Source organism: Podarcis muralis, chromosome 3, assembly GCF_964188315.1.
Source record: "Podarcis muralis chromosome 3, rPodMur119.hap1.1, whole genome shotgun sequence".
NCBI lineage: Eukaryota > Metazoa > Chordata > Lepidosauria > Squamata > Lacertidae > Podarcis > Podarcis muralis.
The window spans coordinates 48,889,584-48,912,279 of NC_135657.1; the positions used below are offsets into that span (position 1 = coordinate 48,889,584).

A 22,696-nucleotide genomic window follows, 5' to 3' on the forward strand; every position below is an offset into this window, starting at 1 on the left:
GATTCGACGTACTTGCGTGTTGAGTCCCACAGTGCCACCCCCCAAAAATTCACACATCACACTTCAATTTTTGTTTAAGGTTTTTGGCATAATTTTTGGCCACAACTTTATTTAAATACAAAAAATGTGAGTGGTTGCTTAGGCATTGGTTTGACTATCTGTCCTTGCCCCCAAGGACAGAGCTGGCACTTCCGGACACCGGCGGAAGCCAGCGTGGGAAACAAGTATTGGGGAGAAGTGAGGCTGGGAATCAGTCCAACACTTCTCACCCTCATGTTCCGGTGGGGCTTGCACGGCCCAAGTCCGACTCCGGGGACAAGGACGAAAGAATGGCAAGCCCCTGGATTCCTTTAACGGAATTCCCTTTCCGCATCATTTGGAGGGATAGGCACTTACCCCTCCAAGAACCAATTTAACCAATGCCTAACCGCCAACCTTACAAGTTGTGACGATTTGCTACGCAGTAGGCAAAAACCAAATGGCACCAGCCAATCAGCCAAATGGCAAAATTCCTACCAGGCCCCCGCTCAAAGGCGGACGACCCCATGACAGGCATAGCAAGGTCAAGTAACCATGGAACCACCCTATAAAAGGGAGGGGGGCGGGTGATCCGATGCAAAACGGCCAAGAGATCGTCCCATCGTCTGGCTCCTGAATTTATAGTCTCTGACCCCTCCTCCGAATTGGCAACACTCAAAAATCCCCAGCAACCCAATTAACCCTTTACAGGTTTGGGTTCCATCAAATTTGCCTAGTCATGACACAGTGGCCTGTTCCCCCAACCGCAACACGTGCTCTCTGTTAGGGAGAACACACTTTATCAAGGGTTTGTGTTGCCTTTGGAATGAGGTACGGTAGAGACTGTGGTGCTGGCCTTTTGGCTAAGATCAAGTGTAGTATCTGTTCTTATCAGTTTATAAGATATGGTTTATTTACACATATATACAACCTGAGCCTACAATGGAGGGGTTTACAGCATTAACACCCCAAGAGGGTCTTGCTTCTGCCATAACAGCGGAATCCATGCTATGGATACCATATTTTTCCATCTATAAGATGCCCCCATGTATAAGAGGCTCCCTATTTTTGGGGACTCAGATTTAAGAAAATGGGGGAAGACACTACACGTGTATAAGACGCCCCCTAATTTTTGACATTATTTTTTAGGAAAAAACCCTAGTCTTATACATGGAAAAATATGGTAATTGTTGATTTATGGTTCTAACTTGCTGGACTTCATATCTATCTGTCTGTCTGTCTATCTATCATCTCTCTCTCTCTCTTTCTTGTGTTCATGCACAACTTTATTACTGTAATTTCACAGCCTGTTTAAAACACATTTGCATGTTATCAGTCGCTTTCTTGGGACAGGGAATGAATCCAATATAGGAAAGTTTATTGGAGTTTCTGGTTCCCTGAGGGAGGGTCACAATGTGAATATTTGCAGAAATTGAACAGAGGTGAACTTCTTGCCTGCCGGAGTCTCCAGCCCTTATTCCATGGCATCATCAAACCTCTGTGTTACTTTCTTTTCATTTTTTTGTAACTTTATTATCATTTATTGGACTGAATTTACAGATTACAACCTGGCACATGTCACTACTGATCTGGTTGTTTCATATATTTTGCCCTGCCAGCTAGTAAAGTAAGTGTGCGTGCGCGCGCGCACATTTTAGCATATCAGTGTTGGCTCTTGTCTTAAAAAGAAAGAGGCTGGGACAGAGGTGATGTCATCAAGGGAGTGTATCATTGGTTTCTCTCGAATGTATAGTCACAGTAGAATATTGAATAAATGGACAAGCATTGTAGTATCACCAAAATGGGTGGGTGGAATTATGTCACACATCATAAGCTTAATTTCCTTGGCATATAGTATGTGGGTAGTAACAGAAGCAATAAATTTGCTAAAAGATTTATTTTTATTTTTTGGAAGAAAGAAACCTTTGATAGACTCTTGATTGATCTGAAGCCAGTAAGAGAGTGAGTGGGGATACCATGTGAAGTCAATTTTCAGAAACCAAGAATAGACAGCAATTTGCTAGAGCTGCCATGTATGTCCTGCTCAAAGCATAGTAAAGCATAGTAAAGACCCTACAAAACAGAGATCTCATACCTGAGATCTCTGGTACTAAAATTTAGCAGGAAATGGCTGCTGTTTGGTCATGGCAACCCTGAGTGGCAGCATGGAAGCTGGACCTGTGACGTGTGAGTGAAAGTTTTTGCTTTTTTGTAAGGTCCTTGGTGAGTGAGGAAAAGCAGCAAGCAGGGGGGCCTTTTGGCAACCCAGTTCCTTTCATATGTTGTGGGTTACAATTCTCATTGGCTGAAGGCTGAAGTAGGCACCTATGGCAATTTTATCATGATAAGAGTTCCAGCACCTCATGAAGGCCTTGTGTGTCCTGCTCAAAGCACACAAGCTCAGAGCATTACATCAACAGATCAACAACAGTGAAGGAAAGCACTGGAGAGTTGGATTTCCAAAATAAAGCCAGAGACAGAACATCCCAAAATCCACAGCTTGGGCCCTTATTTTTATATACATGATGGATAGGACAAAATTTGAACCCCCCTCAGGTTTGAAAATGATGGTGCTTTAAAAAATCTGAAGCAGCTTTCCACGAAATGGGAGCAGTTATCAATTATTCTAATTGAACACAGCCTGTTGTCTTCTTAGCAGGGGGAAGAATCATGCAGCAAAGGCACCATAAGTGTATGGCCTTGGATGATGAAAGGGCCTCCAGATGAAACTTAAAATACGGCTTGGAACCCACAGCAAGAAAACAATATAGGTTCCATCCAGGATTCTCCATGCTCAAATGCAAAGCGAGCTCTCTTAGCAGGAGGCCGTTCTTCACGATTTTCTAAATGTTTTGGAATTGTTGACCTCTTCAGCAGAGCATATATGGGGATAAAATATGACAAATCCCCAAATACACTGAACAGGTGCTGAAGAAAATGTTCTAGGATTTATAATGCAAAGCGTCTTTCGTTTTTACTCCTGAGGCAAATCCAGTTCTCTCACAGAATTCTATTTAGGATTCAAAATGAGGCTTTCTCCCGGAGGGGTGAGCTCGCACTTGCAGTAATGGTCACCAACTGGTATGCTTTTAAACAAGTTTTATCAGATGCACAGAGGATAAGACTAGAAATGGCTACTGTACTCTGAATACCAGTTGCTGGAAAATGCAAGTGGAGACTGTGCTGGTGCACTCAGGAAGCTGCCGGTGCCGTGGTCTAAACCACTGAGCCTCTTGGAATTGCCAATCAGAAGGTTGGCGGTTCGAATCCCCGCAACGGGGTGAGCACCCATTGCTCTGTCTCAGTTCCTGCCAACCTAGCAGTTCAAAAGCATGCCAGTGCAAGTAGATAAATAGGTACCGCTCCGGCGGGAAGGTAAACGGCGATTCTGTGCGCTCTAGTTTCCGTCACGGTGTTCCATTGCGCCAGAAGCAGTTTAGTCATGCTGGCCACAACCCAGAAAGCTGTCTGTGGACAAACGCCATCTCCCTTGGTCTGAAAGCAAGATGAGCACTGCAACCCCATAGTTGCCCTTGACTGGGTCCTTTACCTTTTTAATATATCTTTTCTTGGGGGCTTCCTATTCATGGAGCATTAGGCTAGCAAAAGCTACTAGTCACAGTGACTATAGAGCAGGATTTCTTAAACTGTGGGTCATGATTCATCTGTGGTAGGTCATAGCTTTTATAAGTAAACCCCAAATAATTATTGCCTGCAATCTTTAAGTGGTATGATGAATGCCTCTTAACAACTTTTTGTTCTGTTGGCATGTTATAGTGCAGTGTTGTTGCTTGTAACCAAAACCCAAAAGCCCGGGGTCTTACATTTTAAATACTTAGGAATTGCTCGCTGGTGGCAAAGAAGGCCTTCAGTCCAGAATTCATGTGACGATTAATTGATGGGTCACCAAACCAAGTAAACTGGACTTGTGGGTTGCCACACCAAAACGGCGCTGGGAACCCCTCCAGCATCAGATCAGGGTCAGTGTGCCTCTGAATGCCAGTGGCTGGGAATCACATCACGGGCAGGAGAGTGCTATTATGTTCATGCTATGCATGTGTCTTGACCTCTGTGAGGAGAGACTGCTTTGTCTGATGCAGCAGGACTCTTCCTAGGCTGCAAGTTCAGGAATAATGCTACCACCATCTGCTATCCGTAAGAATTAGGAGCAGAAGACCTGAACTAGGAAACGGCAAAAAGGAACCTTGAATTCTCCAGCCGCTTTTTAAGTGTGACCCCACTTCATAAAACCAGTCTACACATCTAGAGGTGAGGCAGAGCAAGGTGGAGAATTTCCTGTCTGGAGCTCGGAGGCTGCCTGTGTAGCGTAGCGTCATGCGCTGAAGAGATTTCCCCTCTGGCTCTTGCCTTACAGCTGGATCCTGCCTGAGCGCTCTGTCAGTCTCCCTCCCTCTGGACTCCTGCTGCTCTGCAGCTTCTCCCCCTCCCCAGCATGCCAGCATCTCCAGAAGTGAAATATGCAGCTCTTCCATTCCCTCTCCATGCCTTTCCCCCAGCTCTATCCTGACACTGGAGCTGGGGAGGCAGGGGCGGGGACTGCTGCTGCTATCTGGCCTCAAGCCTTGCACCAACCCAGCTAATGAGGGCCAGGTTTATTCCACACGCTAGTGCGCCTGCCAAGGAGACAGTGTTGCTAGAAAAGGGGAGAAGGAATCCACGTCAGGCACGGCTTCCCACAACTTTTGAAGTTCAGCAATTGGAACAGTCAGTAAGTGTGGTAGGCATGTTTCTGAATCCCGCACAATTGCATTGCGCCCATCTCTTTTTTGACAGGCTTCTCCTTGAGAGAAAATGAATCCTGTGCTTTCATCTTGGTTTGTAGCAAAACATACTTTTAGGCTGCAGTCCTGTACACCAGTGGCTCCCAATAGCTAAGCACTGATAACCCCCTGTTTTTCAAAAGCCGAGCCATGGACCCCCCCCCATTTTTGAAAATGTTGATGTCTCTGTGGAAGTTTTTGATATGTGAATAGTGCCACCACACCCTTCGCGGTGTCCCAGCACAAAACTGGGGTGCACATCTTCCAGGTCACATTCCTGCATGAGTCAGGTGACCTACACAAGAGAGTACGGCACCATTTTGGGGCGCCACGAACTGGCGCAAGATGTGCACTTGGCTCACATGTTTTTGGCCACTGTGCTCTCACACAAAAGCACAGCCCCCCCCCAAAAAAAAAACAGGATGTCCCTGAAGTTGACGGGTATGTGCCATGAAGACCCTGGGTGGGTTACATAGAACCCCTGGGGTCTGTGGACCACCAATTGGGAAACACTGCTATATGCAATTGCTTGGGAGGAAGTCCCATCAAAGCATATGAGGCTGACTTCTGAGTAGGCATGCATAAAAAGATTGCACTGTCAATAACCGAAATCCTGCTCTATAGGCACAATGCACCCAGTGTTTAATGTCTAAAAAGAGGGATACTACAGTACAAGTTTATCAGGACACTTGCCTAGAAGCCTTCCCATATTACTGATAATACGTGCAAGCTGGTTGGAAAAGAAGCATCCTCTGAAGGTTCTCAAAAGAGAGTCTTCCTTTTTATCTTACATCAGACCATGCATACCACCGCGAGCCATCCTGTTCTTCAGAGTTAGAGACAAGTAGCACTCTTAGGTCTTAACAAGAAGGTCCTTGTTCCAAGAGTATGGAATGTCCCGTCAATCACATCCACCTGCCAGCATGGCGGTCTCTGCACATCTCTCTGCCGGAACAGTAGCTTTGCCAGACTTGTGTGTGTTGCTAAGAGCTTTCTGGAGGGAGAAGACTGATATTGATTGGGAATCATAGAATTGTAGAGTTGGAAGGGACCCCAAGAGCCATCTAGTCCAGCCCCCCTCTCTCTTTCCCTGCAATGGATATATAATACCTACCTCTGCACTTGCTTCTGAATCTCTCCTCCTCATGTTCAGTTGTAAATAAAAAGGTGGCTGGCTACATCATCCTGTCCAAAGGCTCCTTCGTACTTGTATGGGTGACTGGGGAAGGACCGTAGCTCAGTGATGGAACATTTGCATGGAGGTCACAGGTTCAATCCCTGGCATCTCCAGGCAATGCTAGGAATGTCTCTTGTGTCTGAAATATTGGAGAGCTGCTGCCAGTCAGTGTGGACAATTTTGTAAACAGCGTGTGGAAATGCCTGTCCATCCTGGGAACTTTATTATTATTATTATTATTATTATTATTATTATTATTATTATTATTATTTTAAAAAACATTTTTATTATTAACAAACACTACATAAAATGAGCATCAAAAGCAGAGAACAGAGAGGTAGAAGTCACTGGGCTGTATCCAGCAAAATGGTCCTGGACCTTAAACTTGGTTCAGGAGTAGATGGGCAGCCAGTACAAGTGGAAGGTCCTTGTGTGAACAGGATGAACTCACTGAATCCTACAGTAATGTCTAGCATCAATCTGATGTTCTTCCCCCATCCTGCACTCCCCCATCCTGCACCCACCAGCATCACCTTTGTACAGTTGATGAGTGCAGGGCTCAGGTAGGCAGCTGTTCTTCAAGAACAAGTACTGACCTAACTTAGTCTTTCCTATATGCAAAGAAAGGACTTAGAAAGATGACCAGTCTGTCTTGCCAGAATGGCACATGCATTGGTTTTCTCCCGCTTGGACAACTGCAATGCACTCCACGTGGGGCTACCTTTGAAGGTGACTTGGAAACTACAACTAATCCAGAATGCGGCAGCTAGACTGGTGACTGGGAGCAGACACGGGACCATATAACACCGGTCCTCAAGGATCTTCACTGGTTCCCAGTACATTTCCGAGCACAATTCAAAGTGTTGGTGCTGACCTTTTAAACCAGGCATAGGCAAACTTGGCCCTCCAGATGTTTTGGGACTATAGCTCCCTTCATCCCTGACCACTGGTCCTGTTAGCTAGGGATGATGGGAGCTGTAGTCCCAAAACATCTGGAGGACCGAGTTTGCCTATGCCTGTTTTAAGCCCTAAACGGCTTTGGCCCAGTATACCTCAAGGAGCATCTCCACCTCCATCATTCAACCCAGACACTGAGGTCCTCCTCCCTCACTGTGAGAAGTGAGGTTACAGGGAATCAGGCAGAGGGCCTTCTTGGTAGTGGCACCTGCCCTGTGGAACACCCTCCCTTCAGATGTTAAGGAGATAAAGAATTACACAACTTTTAGAAGACATCTGAAGACAGCCCTGTATTGGGAGGTTATTGTCTGATATTTTTATTATGTTTTAAAAATATGCTATAAGCTGCCCAGAGTGACTGGGGAAACCCAGCCAGATGTGCGGGCTACAAATATAACAACAACAACAACAACAATATCCTGAGACTCTCTCTCTCCTCCTGGGGTGGGAGTGGAGGTAAGGAAGCTGTGCTTGGTCATGTGCCATACCCTTGGAGGATTTCTTCCCACTTCCTGTGTGCAGCTGTGTGGCAGAAGAATGTAAAGCTCTTCCTCGCTGGAGATCTTCCAGCAAAGGCTGGGCAGCCATCTGTAAGGATTGGGGAATGCTCAATCCATCTGTGCCAACCTGGTGCCCTCCAGAGTTTTTAGACTACAACTCCCACTAGCCCCATCTTGAGGGCACTACGTTGGCACAAGCTGCTGTAGTTTCTGTGTGGAGAGCCAGTAAATTGCAGTGGTTAGTGTGCTGGAATGAGACCTGGAAGACTAGGGTTCAAATCCCCACCCAGCCATGAAACTCGCTGACCTATCTCACAGGTTTAACTGAGGAGAACCACGTATGCCAACTGGAGCAACGTGAAGGGGAAAAAGGTGGGATTAAAAATGCAATAAATGCACAAAATTTTCTACACCAAGAAGTAGGGATGGGGAGTTGGCCTGCAATGCACTTCTTCAGCTTTGGGTGAAGAGTAGCTGGGGAAACCCAGCCAAATGGGCGGAGTATAAATAATAAAATTATTATTATTATTACTTTGTAACGCTCTGTTCCTCAGCATTCATCCTTTGCTTCTTCTCCAAGCGGCCATCCAGAATCTGGACCCGTTTTGTCCCACCAGGAAATCCAACGGGATCATCAAATCGCTGGGTGAAAACAAAGGCAAAAAACCCCAAACACCCAAATTCCTCCCAAGTGTTTAGGAATGGGGAGGAGGTGTGACCATGCCTCATTCCTTTCTCCCTCTCGCTCCTCCCCTTCCCCAGACGAAGAGCTGCCAAATTGGGGGGGGGGGAGGGAGGGGGGATTCTTGTGGTTCAGGATGTGGCTGGATGTGGGATCGCCTTCCAGGTAGGCGAGCGAGCAAATTGTCCGCTCGGAATGGGGAATTATGTCATTGCCGCGGAGGGACGCCTTCCAAGAGCGTTTCCTCCGCTGGCTGATTGACAGGCCTCGCATGCGAGAGGAGCCTATATAAAGCAGGCGAGCCGAGCGCCGCTTTGAAAGGCAGCCCGGCTAAGAGGCGAAGCGGGTTTTTTTGCGCGCCCCTCCCCGGCCGAGGACTTGCCCTTGCAGGGAGCTGAGTTGGCTTCGCGCTCTCGCCACGGGACTTTGGGAACTCGCCGCCTGCTTGGAGTTGCATTGGGAAGCGGCAGCTCTCAAGAGCATCGCGGGGGACTTGCATGCCAGGTAACGACCCAAGGACCAGTGGGGACAGGTTGGAGCCGGATTGTGGGTGGATGGGTGGGGGTCAACACAGGGACGCCCCCGAAAGACCCCGGCAGCACCACCTCCAAGGAGTGAAAGGAGACTTGCTCCCTAGGGTCGTCTTAATAATGAAGAAAAGGGGCTGGAGCCAAATCAAGGGGGCGCGATCGCAGGATCTAAGTCCCGTTGATTTCAAAGGAGATTAAGTGCAAGCATCCTATGTATGCAGTTTTCCAACCTAAAAGGGTGCCTAGGACCGAAGCCTAAGGTTGCAATCCTAACTCCGTTTACCTGGGAGTAAGGGCCATTGAATTCAGCGGGTGGTATGCAACTAAATTTTACTCAGCGTAGGCTCGTTGAAATGAATGGACCTAACTCAAACATGTGAATTTCAGTGCGTCTGTTCTGAGTAAATCGTATGGGAATGCCATTCAATAGAATGGGACGATTAAGATTGCACTGGACCCAATTCCTGTCTTTTCAACCGCTTTCCTTGGGCAGTTTCTCCGATTTTTTCCCCATTCATTCCCTAATTCTTCCTTGTAAAGAAAGCTTTTTTTTTTTACTGGGCTCAAAAAGGGACTAGATCTTTAGGATGAAGAAAGGGCACCATCCACCACTGGGAAGTTTTCCTGTGCAAGCCCCGTTGTCAGGAATGGCAGCTGGGAACACACACACAAAAGTAAATGCTCACAGCAGCTTGACAGGACAGGGTTCAATGCATAGTCTGATCAATATCTAGTGCATTGTATGGTGCAACCCTAGATAGCTTCCAGAAAAAATGTTCAAGGCTAAGATGCAGCAACTCCTTTGGGGCAGTTCTCATGTACAAACCCCTGTGAGAGTGATGGGAACTCTTTCTTTTCACTGGAGTTCAAGCAGGACAGCAGAGCTTCCTAAGGGGAAACTGGCCTTTGTCACTCTATATAGCATCATTGTAGACTTTCTGTGTCTAGGGATGGCACTGATTTTCTTATGATAAGGGCATGGGTTGATAAGGTGACTTCAAAGTATGGTGCGATCCTTGTAGCCTGTAGCCCATACAATCCAACCATAATTAAGCAGAGGAATTAATTATGTGCACAACCCCACTTCTAGAAATATTCACCTTGCACAAAAATACCCAGTTTTGGTGTCTTCTTTGGGAAAGTGCAACAAATACCGGTAATGATGCAAGCTGTGGATGGGGAAGATTTACCCAGAAACAAATTCCACCTAGTTCAATGGGACACCTAGTGAATCTACTCTGGATTGCAGCTGCAAACCTATAATTTTGGCTAGGGCAGGTCGTGAGATTTAAATTTGCATCTCTTCAAGAAGTTTGGGTTATAGAAATCGTCAAGAAATGTATCTGGCAGAGGGCTAGGTCTACTCTCCTGAGTCCATTCAGACACAGGACAGATGTGTAGCCCATTCCTGTGCTTGTTTACTCAGAAGTAAATCCCACTGACTTTTCTAAGACCTGGGCTGCAGTTCTAATAGTGTCTACTCAGAAGTAAATGCTGCCAAATACAATGAGGTTTACTCCCAGGTAACTGGAGTTTGGAGTGCAGATTGGATTGGAGATGCACCATCGTTTCATCCTGATGTAACACAATTGGTATAGAGAAGCAGGCTGTCTCTGTCTTTCCAGCAGTAAGAGAGTATGTATGTGTGAATGAGTGTGACTGAGACAGGGAGAGACTGGAATTTGCTATTGTAGCTTAATATATAAGTTAAATTACATGTGAAATGCTGCTGGAAATGCCATTATCTTTCAAGAATGTAGCTCTACGGCTTGCCAAAAGTGGATTTAAGAGATGCAATAACTAGTAGACTATCTGAGAGCCCAGACGTCTCATGGAAAACTTTTGAAGACAATTCTGGTTGTATCATATATATTTCCTTGAATTTATTAGGAAGGATATTAAACACTTGAGCCTCCCCCCTTCCCCTCCCTGTGCATTTAAAGCGTGTGCTTTCACTAATGTTATCATAATCAAGTCAGGATCAAGCATCTGGGTTCTCACACATGTAGAGGCATTGTCAGAAGTAATAAATGTCCTGTTTGCAGGGTATACCAGGATTCATAAAAAATGCCCCAATGATGGGTTGATTTTTAATCTTTGTCTGCCACACAACAGTGAAAGCTTTCTGAGTGGTTTGCAAGTAAAAAAATACAACAGCGAAACATAAATATGGAATGGCAATTAATTGATGAAGGACGATTTAGAAATAGGTGACATAAACAATACAATAGCATCTGACAGAACCAACATTTGCTTTCAAAATAGTTGTTTCTGTTGTAAGCTTGTGGGAGACATGGGGAAATTTAAAAACAGACAAAAGTATCAACAATGTGCACATCTTGCTTTGTTCATAGGCATTATGGAGGACAGGAGCTGGCTGTTGTGGCTGACGATCTTGCTAGCTTTGTGGATTTCCTCAGAGGCTCAAGGTAGGTCTTTAAATATCTGTAGCATTGAGGCCAAGTATTTCCAGAGTGGACTAAAGCTCTGGCAACCGTAGCCTGATGCTTAAAAGGAGCTTGGCTTCTGCTCGCTCACTTGGCTTGGTCTTGAGAATAATTGCTCAATTATTTCTTTCCATGGCATGCCTGAAATATGAAACTAGCCTGCATAGATAATATACCTTACTATAAATGCATCAAGGAAAGTGGAGGGATATGTATGTAGATCAAATTGAGGGTTGGCAGCAATTGGTCGAATTAATTTGTGGTGTAAAGACCTCTCCCTTTTAGAGCACCAACTACTCAGTTGGCTAAAACGTATTTATATTTTGGTTCTCCTTGTTGGAAATTAGGATTCAGCTAGCAAGCTGAAAAACTACAAAAAAATGCTTTGTTATTATTGTTTGTTGCATTGATACCCTACTATTCCCTAATAAAATTCAGAGCAGCTTATATATGGCATCCAGGTTCTCACTTTGGATATTTGCAGACAGTTTGATTTGAAATTTTGTTGGACTGGATCCAGAGAAGAATTCTACACAGCCAGTGGGGTTTCCTGGCTCCCTTCCACCTACAGTAGGGGTTCCTGCACCCCTCTCGCCCACTCTATTGTATCACCTCTGCCCCCCATAATCAATCCTGAGAGTTGAGGCACACGATGGGGTCTGGGAGTGTGCAACAACACATCGAAATTAGGAGAATTTGTTGGGGCAGTCATGCACAAGTAGAAATGTATATTTCAACTTGAGCAAGGCATCTCTGGATCTAAGCCATTCAGTTTCATGAAGGATATTTCCCACACATTTTCCAAGAAGCAGTACCAAGTAGATGGAGTCACTGAATTTGGTGTTTTGTGCCAAATGAACAGCCATTATTCACATCCCATTAGAAGAAGTAATAGGCAAAGACACATAAGAGCCACCATTTTCAGATTGCCAGCATCCCAATTGGATGGGGGCTTCAATGGTAGGACTCGTAAGATTGCCTATATGTGGTCCATGGTTCAATCTCCTAGGAGAGAATCTTCTACAAGTCCCTTAAGAGGACTGTCAGGCTAGGTGGACTGCCAAGTTTGACTGATCACTCAATTGCATGGACTGCTACTACTGTTTCTCTATAATGTTTGATGGTTCCCTGAGCATGCACCCACCCTAAGCGTCAGATCATTTTCTTCATCATTTAAGTCAGTGTGGCTCATTGGAAGTGTGTTGGATTTTGATCAGGGAGACTCGAGTGTCCATTTCCATTTAGCTGGCTGGCCTTGAACAAATTAAATTTACTCCATCTGTGAAAACTGGAGTATCTGTGGCGTGCCTCATAAAGTGAAGGTGAATGAGATAACCCCATGCCTTACATTTCTTTGTTAATCACGTTCCTTCATGTTGTTGCCTTTGCAGATGACGGCCAAGAGGACGAGTCCACTTTTGACTTGCTGCAAATAAGCAACATAAACAGGAAGACAATTGGAGCAAAAGTATTTCGGGGCAACCATTCCAGTCTCCCAGCATACCGCTTCATCCGGTTTGATCACATACCTCCGGTTAACTCGGAGAAATTAAAGCAGATTATTAAACTGATCCAGCGAAATGAGGGCTTCCTTCTTGTAGCCACCTTCAGGCAGGACAGGCTGGCCAGGGGCACCCTCTTGGCACTGGAAGGCCCTGGCACCACTCAGCGGCAGTTTGAGATTGTTTCCAATGGCCGAGAAAATTCACTCGAACTTTCCTATTGGGTAGATGGCTTTCGGAAGAAGTATCTTTTGGAAGACGTGGACCTAGCCGATTCACTATGGAAGAACATCACAGTACAAGTAGCCGGGGAAAACTACAGTCTCTATGTTGGTTGCGACCTCATTGACAGTGTGAGCCTGGAGGAGCCTTTCTATGAAAACCTGAAAGCAGAGAAAAGTAGAATGTATGTGACAAAAGGATCTGCCAGAGAAACTCACTTTCGGGTAGGTAACCTACAACACCCGTGAGGTCAATGACGTGCAGTTCAATCCCTATGCATATCTACCCAGGGGTTGTAATGAAGTTAGTGAGGCTTCCTCCGAGGTTGGTGTGAATAAGACTGCAGCCTTATAATGAGATCCTGACAGAAGGCAGCCCACATAGTAGCCCCACTGAGACTTTTGTCTTGGACTGTGCAATGGGAAGGGTGGCAAATTTGCGCAGCAGAGGGATAAATCTGTGGGCACGGGAAGAATGTGGTGAAATGGTGGCTGCTCTGCCTCAGACAGCAGAATGTCTTGTGCTGGTCCTGGATCCTGTTTAGTTTGCCTTATGTATGCTTAACAATGTAAACTCTTAGGCCAGAATTAGAGGGGATTCAATTGGCACTTTTGGAGAACCAGCTTCTCCCTTGACTTTGGTGCAATGACAGTTCTGTTCTCTTTCTGACAACTCTTCACACATACTTAGTCTAATTGTAAATGGATGCAGGAATATTTGCCCCAAGTGAGGAAGGGGTATCTCTGTTTGATTCATCTTCGCTCTGTGCCAAGGTCACAGAAGTGAAAATGGAGATGTTTTCCATAAAGGTGGGTGAGCACTATGCAACAAGTCTCTTCAGCTGTTTGTCCAGAAGCCACTCCAAGATGGGAGAAGGAGCTGTCTAAAACCCTGATGCCTTTTGGCCCACTTGCTATATCCAAACCTCTGAATGTCTACCAAGAGTTGTAGATTGGCAGCATGGAGGCCATATAGGCTTCAGTCCTCTACACACTTACCAGGGAATAAGCTCCATTAAAGTCAGTGAGGCTTGCTGCTGAGGAGAAACGTATAGAATTGCACTGGCAGCTTCTGTCAAGATTTGCTGCTCTAACATCTACACCACACTGGCTGTCATGTCTGGGGTAGGATGGGGGAATGACTCAACAATATCAGCCACACATTTTGTTTGCTACACTTATGAGGAGAGGAGGGAGACATGGGGTTGCTGTTTTTGGTAGGAAACCATTGTTCTGCACTGCATCTTGTTCTGGCCTCAATGGCAAATGTCATGGTCAGGTAAAAATAAACCTGACCATGGGCACTCTATCTCTTGGCTATTAGAATGCTACCTTTGCTTTTCCTTCAACTGGATGATTCCTCAGAGAATGAGCCAAGAGCTCCACTTTCTGATGGCTAAAGAATTAACTTAATCACATGCAGTAGAGGCTAGTGTTCATTGGGATGGCAAGGTGGAACCAATGACAGATGGAGCCAGCAAATTCTGGTTGTGTTCCTCTCCTTTGCTTTTTCCCTGAAGAAATTTTCCAAGGCCAACACTGAGGGGCAGTGGGAGGAGGCTGACAGGCAGTGCCATCCCATGGCCTGGATGTAAGGAAGGAAGCAAACAGGTGAGGGCTGGCTGAAGTTGATGGGGCAGTGGCTACTTTGTCCTAACATGCCAACCTCCACTGCTCACCTGAATTAACCAGAGTTCAGCTGGATGGTTTGGAGTGCTTTTACTGAAAGCTCTGTGGTGGCTCATTGGCTGCTGAACGCTGGGATTTGGTTTGCATGTGACACTAAGCCAATCCATATGGATTCCCACAGCAAAAGTCATGACTGTTGCACTCCTCCAGTTCTACTGCTGCTGTGTTACTCAGGACTAAGTCAAAGTTTGGCATAGCATTGCATTCAAATCTGGGCTCATGGTTTGTCTCACTTCAGGCAAATCATGAGTTGTAAACAAGGTTTGTTCTTCATTTATTGCCTTTGGTTTGACTGGAGCAAAGGTGTCATCTTCTTAAGAGGATTGAGGAGGCCCATGTCTGGTGTTTTTCAATTTTTTATGTGTTGTAAGCTGCCCAGAGTGGCTGTGGAAACTGACAATTAGAACTTCTGGCAGTGCATTAGCAAGAGAGCTGGTGGAATATTTTCTCCCATGCTGAGAAATTACTGCCCTGAACCAACATATTAGCTACAAACAATAGTATTTATTCTTGCAATTCGGATATGTGGTCACTGTGCCCCTATGGAGAGATGGAGGGCCTATTTGGATTGTCTGTGCTTGAAGACTGGAGGAATCTGATGGAATCCGGAATGCTCTGGGGGATTGTGCCCTCGAGTACTGTCCAGCAGAGCTTTTCTGGGTGGTGGAGCTTTTGGAGCCCTTGTAAACCTACCTTGAAAAGTTGCAAAGCACTTTGAGGGCAAAGTCACACATATTTGGTCTGACCTTGACACCACTGCTAATGCAATCTGGTGGAGGCATCTAGAGCACTGTCTTGGCTGGTTTGGGATCAGGTTCAGTTATTGAGACATGGGAATATGGATAAGGAATTTGAGTGCTTGGCCAATACATCCCCTTTCCAAAAGACCCCCCTTGGATCCTAAAGACACAACTGTCACCTAGTAGCAACTATCCTGATTTTGGACAAGTTGCTGGAGAGGGTGGAGGCTTAGCAACTGCAGGTGTGCTTGGAGGAAGCCGCTTATCTTAACCCAATTCCATTATGCTTCAGGCTTTGTTTTAGCAGTGAAGTAGCTTTTGGCCACCTTGATTGATGACGTGTCAGGACAAGGGGAGTACAACCATATTGATGCTCCTCAAATCTCACAATGGCTTGTGACCATAGTATCCTCCTGAACTGACTCTGTGAGTTGGGAGTAGGAGGTAGGGTTTTTTAGTGGTTTCTCTGGTTTCAGATATTACTATTAGCATTAGGGATCTATACAAAACTTTTCAAAGCAGTCATTAGAAGATTTGAGGGAAAGTGTCATCACTATGCAGATGACAGGTTTCTCCTTGACATTGGTCTCAGAAGAAGCTGTGAAGATGCTTGACCAGTGTCTGAAGACAGCACTAGGTTGGATGAGGGCCAACAAACTAAAGCTGAATTCTGACAAGACAGAAAACTCCCAGGTTCAGCAATTAGGAAGGTGGCCTGTTCTGTAGGGGGTTGCATTCACTCTGAAGGACCAGGTGCAAAGTCTGAGGGAACTATTGGATTCAACTCTGAAACTTGAGTTCCAGGTGATCACAGTGACAAGGAATGCTTTTTTCCAGCTACGACTACTTCACCAGCTATGGCTCTTCCTGGACAGGGATTTCCTGGCCATAGGGACCCATGCTCTAGTAACCTCCTGTTTGGATTCCTGTAATTCACTGTATGGTGGGACGCGGGTGGCGCTGTGGGTTAAAGCCTCAGCACCTAGGACTTGCCGATCGAAAGGTTGGCGGTTCGAATCCCCGCGGCGGGGTGCGCTCCCATCGTTCGGTCCGAGCGCCTGCCAACCTAGCAGTTCGAAAGCACCTTCGGGTGCAAGTAGATAAATAGGGACCGCTTACCAGTGGGAAGGTAAACGGCGTTTCCGTGTGCGGCTCTGGCTCGCCAGATGCAGCTTGTCACGCTGGCCATGTGACCCGGAAGTGTCTGCGGACAGCGCTGGCTCCCGGCCTATAGAGTGAGATGAGCGCACAACCCTAGAGTCTGGCAAGACTGGCCCGTATGGGCAGGGGTACCTTTACCTTTACCTTTTAATTCACTGTATGTTGGGCTGCCCTTGAAGATGTTCCAAATACTGAAACTAGTTGAAAACGCTGCAGCCAGATTGTTGAGATGTCTGTGTGAGTTCATGTTACAGTTGTTCTTAAACACTTGCACTGGTTGCTGATTAGACACTGGGACAAATTCATGGTTTTAGACTTGATGTAAAAATCCCTAACTGACTTTGGACACATCTACCTGAAAAAAAATGCAAGGTTTAAGGTTGTCTGTGGCAGCCCTGTTCGTAGAATTATATTTAAGGGAGGTTCATAGTCTTTTCAGCAAAGAGGGTCTTTTCGGCAAAGGCATCCTGACTTTGGAACGTGTGGCTGGCACCATGGTTTTCATTGCCAGCTAGAATCCTTTTTCTTCTGCCAGGCCTGTGGGTAATATGATATCTGACCTGTTTTGATGACAGCATTTGATTGGTTGTTGTGCAGGACTTTTTCTTCTTCATTTCTCTATTTAATTATGTGGTGATAAGCCCTGAGGTCTGTTGAAGAAAGGTGAAATATATGGTATTTAAATGAATAAAATAAACGAACAATTTATGCAGGATTCAATTCAGTCAAGGTTGAAGAAGTTCTGAAGGAGGCAGGAAGTAGACTAATGATCTGCTGTTACCTTAAATGATACAAACATTTTTTTTGTGTGTGTCTTCTTTGCAGGGTCTCCTCCAAAATATTCATCTAGTTTTTGGAACATCAATAGAGGATGTCTTGCGCAGTAAAGGATGCCAGAAGAGCCAGTCAGGTAAGAAGGGGGAAAAAAAAAGTCTCGTTCTTATTGCTCACAGTAATTTGAGGGAGTGGCCACACATACCATCAGTTTTTATTGGCTCCTTCCAATATTAGGCGGAATGAAGAAACCAATTAAAATCTGTATTGACAGAGAGTTCTGCAAAGGCTCAGTTTCATGCTGCTGTCAGATGAGCTTCACCAACTGGGGGGACAACCAGTCACGTCTACAGATGACCTCCATGATGGAGTTTAGGATGGGTTTAGGCCAGGCCCCAGACACCCCCAAACTTGGCCCTCCAGATGTTTTGGGACTACAGTTCCCATCATCCCTGACCACTGGTCCTGTTAGCTAGGAATGATGGGAGTTGTAGTCCGCAAACATCTGGAGGGCCGAGTTTGGGGGTGTCTGGTTTAGGCTGTCCCTAAGGTACCCTGGACCTAAATTGTTCAGGGCTTTGTATCTCCTTGGTAAGTACTCTTTTGTATGAATGGTGATCTTTAAAGAAGCATCATTTATCCTTGACACACATATACAAGAGAGGATTTGAGGTCCAAACATCTCTCCAAGACATGTTATTTATTACTTATTTTAAAAGGCTAAAGCTCCCCCCCTTTTTTGCCTCTCTCTTAAGACACAAAGGCTGAGACAAGTGAATGCCAACATTTGTGATCAAATGTGAAGTATTTGGTGAGCTGCATTGAAAGGCCGGGTTCTACTTTTCAAGATGAATAAATAAAATTGCCCATTAGTAGTAGCATTTCCACTTGAAACCATTTTGACTTTCAGAGTAAATCGTGTTTACTACCAGGGGAAAAAAACCAGAAAGTGGAAAGATGCAAGACTCCCATCATAGGCTGGTCCCAGATGTTGCCTTTCACTTCCATAGGCTGTCTACCCTTATTGCTTCTGCCATAGCTTGTGCCAACAAAGCTACTGCACTGACTTTAGTAATCTTAAAAACATGCAGTTCAAAACCTGAAATTAATGATCTCAAAAGTGTCACATGTGGGACTTACCGTACATAAATTTTCATGGCAAGAATACATCTTTTCATTGAGTCAAGATGACACTCAAACAAGTGACATTTCATGATAAATTACTTTATTGTGCTGTGTTGCATTTTTAGGGTTTCCGGTCTACAGCCAAGATATTTAAAGTTCTTAGCTCTGGAAACAATTCATTATAAACTTTTGGAAAATGTTTACTTAACTGTTGTCACCATGTTTAGATTGATTAGCTCCATTAGCAGCAATTAATCATTTCCCTGCCCCAAGTTTTTTGTTGATTCTTTAGCTGTATTTCTATGTCTTTGTTTATTTTCAGACCTAATATGCAGTTCTGCCCTTAGAATGCTTTATAATATTATTTGCTGTCCTGGAATCATTCCTGATTTACATTAATACATCTAAGTCAGATCATGACCTGCTTCGATTATTTTTGTTACCGTGCCATTGATAGTACAAGCAAAGGAATAGAGTGACAGATTTATGAGCAAATTTTAAGGGCCACCCTCGAGTGGGTTCCTCCCTTTGTTGTCATACTGAAAAACAGAATGGTTTGCATGAATGGTTTGCATCTTATTGAGGCCACATGAATGTGTAGGCTCCTCAAGACGAGCTCTCGGCTGCTTTGCTCCTTCCTGGTCTTTTTTGTTCCTCATCCCACACTGTGATGAACTAAGCCGTGGTATGGCATCCTGTGTTGTCTGAACCAGGACTTATGGTTAAGCTCTCTCCTCACTAAGCCTAAGGTACCGTCAAGGTTTATTCTTAGCTGCAGCTCATGGGTCGCAAGGAGAGAGCTAAACTATGAGCCTGGGTTTGCCCAACATGCGAAGCCAAACCTTGTTTTAGCTCAGCAAAGTACAGGAGTAAAAAAGACCAGGGATCAGCAAGGTAGCTATGAGCTTTTCTCTGGGAGACCACATGTTTGTGTGGTCCTGGTAATCCTTACTGCGAACGAGGCCTTTATCATGCAATGGCGTTTGGTAAATAAGTTTATATTCTGTTCACCACCACTAAACATGGGGCTGCTTTAGTGTTTCTTGAGGGTACCTAAGGAACATCAGTTTTAGTGAAAATATGTGAGGTATGATGTGCAGATCAAGCCTACATGCTTACTCAGAAGTAGGTCCCAGTGGGTGGAAGCCAATGTAGTGCTAAGTCTCTCTTTCTGTCAGTGCAAAGATTTCTCCTGGAAAAGTGGGATGTTTCCTGCTTTCCTCCCCTGTTTCCCCCTAAATCTGTCCTAGGGGTTCCCCTCTGGAGCAGATTTGGGGAAAGCATGGGAAGCACTGGGGAGAGAATGGGGAAAGTCCTGTTACACAAATGGAGATTCTTGCACTGCTGGGACACAGCAGTTATATACCACACACCAATTTCAGTAGGACGTCCTCCCTGGCATAGCATCTACCTGACATCATAGAATGGGGATGGCCATGCTTGCCTGTGGCCTATGAAGTGTTCAATGCCCTCAACCTGATGAGTGGTAGGAGCGCAGCTTGCTCCAATAGCATAGCAGGGGTGGCTTGCCAGATGTGGTTGGACTCCAGGTCCCATAATCTCTGATCATTGGTCATGTTGCCTGGAGCTGATGGAAGTTGGAGTCCAGCAACACCTGGAAGTCCAGCAACATCTGGAGGTCCACAAGTTTCCGATCCCTGATGTACAGGAATACAGCATTTATTTCTGCTTGTGATTTAGTATATAGTATGCTGTACCTGATGATGTGCACTCCATTTACAGCCAAATTGTGCCAGTTTTATTGTAGGGTCTCTCCACTCATGAGGGGGGGAGTTTGTGCAGCAAAATAAACTTTTAGCCCCCCAACTGCTCTCTGAATATTGCAGTGGCTCCCAAGAATGTGGGAAGTGACCACCTCAGCAATAAAAGATGAGTTCCTATAGGTCATACTGATAGTTGCCCCAAATCATAATGATGTAAAGGTATCAGAGTATCCTCTTGCATATCTACAATGAGATGCATGTCATCTGAATTTGCACTATTTTTAAATACGTGGCTGAGACTCCAAGAGGATGACAGTAACACAGCTCCGTGCGTGCAAGGGAAATGCTTGCTACTCTTTCCCCGTTCAGTGATCTGGTTTTGGCCAAGAAACATAACAACTAGGGGAGGAAGTGTCCCTGAGTTTACAGTCTGGTTATGTTGTCAGTACATGCTCTTTTGGCATAAGCACTGTGCCAGCAGCAAGTATGCTTTGATTGACGTATATTGCTGCCTGCAAAAGCATCTGCTGCAAATGCGTCTGCTTTGAAGAAGCTATGCTGCTTGTGCTTCTTCATTCCCTTCAGACACACATTTAAAATAAATTGTGCTGGGTAGGGCTACGCTGAACCTTTACTTCCTTAATTTTGGAAGCCAGAAAGTAGTGCTCGGAGAGAATAACATCCCCTGAAAAAAGAACCTTGCAAGTAAAAGCCTATGCACATTTACTCAGAATTAAGTTGCACTTTGTTTAATGGGCCCTACTCCCAACTAAAGGTGCATAGGGTTGCAGTCTTAATTCATCCTTTTTTGTGGCTTCTTGCCACTGCTTATACCTATAGCTATTGCTTTCAATTACCGGTAATCAAGCCAAAATGTTCATCTTATCAGCACTGTGTTCTTATAATTCTTTGGGACTAAAATGTCAACAAGCATTAAACCCATTCTTGCCCCCCTGCCAGAGTGATCATGAAACCCTGGGAACATGTGATACTTCATCATCATCATCATCACCACCACCACCACCACCATATTTGTACCACCCTTTATCCGTAGATCTCAGGGTGGTTCACAGCATAAAATTACAATATAAAAACCACAAAATACGTAATAAAAATCAAAAGCAAACCAATAACCCCCCTTCCCACAACGCATTTAAAAGGGCATCAGATGTCAATCAGCCATACTTAAGCTTTTAAGTGGATAGTATTTAACATTGCATATGTTCAATTGCCCTGTCCTGTGTTCCTAAAAGACTTCTCCATTGCCTCTAAACCTGCAGACCTCTTTGAGAGCTGGAATCTAAACTGTGAAAAGGAATGACTATAATTGGAAGGGACTGACATCCAATCCTTCTGTTATACCCTTGAGTATAATTTGGCATCAAACTTGCTCCAAGAGAGATACAGTTACAATCCACCTTTAGTACCAATGTATAATTTGAGCCAAAAGTTGTAATCAGGGAAAAGCTGTTGCATATACGTAATGGGTTTTATTTTACTTCCTCCCTTCCAGCTGAAGTGAACACAATCAACGAGAGCACTGAGATCCTTCACCTTCCTTCTGTCATGACAGAGTATGTTGGTGAAAACACAGAGAAAAAGGCAGAATTCTGTGATCGCTCTTGTGAAGAGCTAGGGTCTATGTTTACGGAACTCACTGGACTGCGTATTGTTGTCAACAGCTTAACAGAAAAGTTAGAAAAAGTGGTAGGTATCACCAGTGTGTTCTGCTCTAGATGTCTGGTCACTCATTTGCAGCGATTGCTCCTCAAGATTAGCAGCAACAAATTGAACAGTCAAGTTACTGGCACTACAATAAACCCTTTGTTTGGGTATCTACCAGACACTGATAAAGAGAACACTTATACATGTTGGAAACATACCAAAGTATGAAAATTGTCTGAGAATAGTGGGATGGTGCATTAGTTCTGATGTCACCTCAGGAGCTTCCCATGTTATGGGAGGACACACTAGGTAGAACATTCTGAGTGCTGTGAAAGGGTGGGGTGGCTTCTGTTCTAGGTTCCAGCCATCCAGCCATGCCCTTCTTCAGGATGTTCCATTCCATTCTCCCCCCACCCAACAATCAGTTAGCAATCTTCAGCCAGATAGCCTGTTGGGGCTTTGAATGTGTTTGTGTGCTGCCCAACACACAAGTTGAAAGACATTGCAAGGTGCTATATGTGTGCACATGAGTACTGTAGATCTCAGCCATGCAAGGAGGGGGACCTTCATTGGGCAGGGTCCCTGCTCACGAAAAAGAGCTATACCAGCTTACATCTGTAGGTGGGGAGAACTCCTGTCATCTGTTGAACAAGCAGACATCCGTAGAGCATGACAATGATGGGCTAGACTGCCGGGCTCTGCACCCGGCTTCCATATGCTTTTTCAGTACATGGAATGATTCGTGTGAACCACATTAAGGGCAGCATTGATGCTGCTAAGACAATACTTTGTCGTGGGAGACAGCTGGGTGATATTTTTTTCCAGTTGTCTGAGAAAGGATGAACACACAGGCCCCAGGGTTTGGGGGAAAGGGAGAGAAAGGGTGGAGAGAGACGGTGACAATTGATAGGACTAGATTTGCCTCCATGCTCAAATGGTGTGGTTAGGTTAGTGCCAGGTGATTTGGCACCATCTAGATACCTGTGTGACACTGGCAAAACTG

At 45.1% G+C, this 22,696-nt stretch overlaps 1 protein-coding gene, 1 long non-coding RNA gene and 1 pseudogene across 2 annotated transcripts in view; 2 read left to right on the forward strand and 1 right to left on the reverse strand.

Moving 5' to 3' along the window:
- Window positions 1-860: 860 nt before the first annotated feature.
- Window positions 861-1,030, forward strand: LOC114595070 (U2 spliceosomal RNA; annotated as a pseudogene).
- A 4,394-nt stretch (window positions 1,031-5,424) lies between these two features.
- Window positions 5,425-8,194, reverse strand: LOC144327249 (uncharacterized). The gene is made up of 3 exons (XR_013392199.1): window positions 7,966-8,194; window positions 5,914-6,115; window positions 5,425-5,807 (listed from the first exon to the last, which is right to left on the reverse strand). It is a non-coding gene; the product is annotated as an uncharacterized LOC144327249 (long non-coding RNA).
- Window positions 8,195-8,314: 120 nt separating this feature from the next.
- THBS2 (thrombospondin 2) overlaps window positions 8,315-22,696 on the forward strand; it is a 47,264-nt gene continuing 32,882 nt past the window's right edge. Inside the window, exons 1-5 of the mRNA XM_028723936.2 lie at window positions 8,315-8,619; window positions 11,000-11,074; window positions 12,484-13,040; window positions 17,231-17,315; window positions 21,542-21,735. Coding sequence (XP_028579769.2) covers window positions 8,613-8,619; window positions 11,000-11,074; window positions 12,484-13,040; window positions 17,231-17,315; window positions 21,542-21,735 — 918 coding nt within the window. The 5' untranslated portion in view covers window positions 8,315-8,612. The remainder of the gene's footprint in view (window positions 8,620-10,999; window positions 11,075-12,483; window positions 13,041-17,230; window positions 17,316-21,541; window positions 21,736-22,696) is intronic.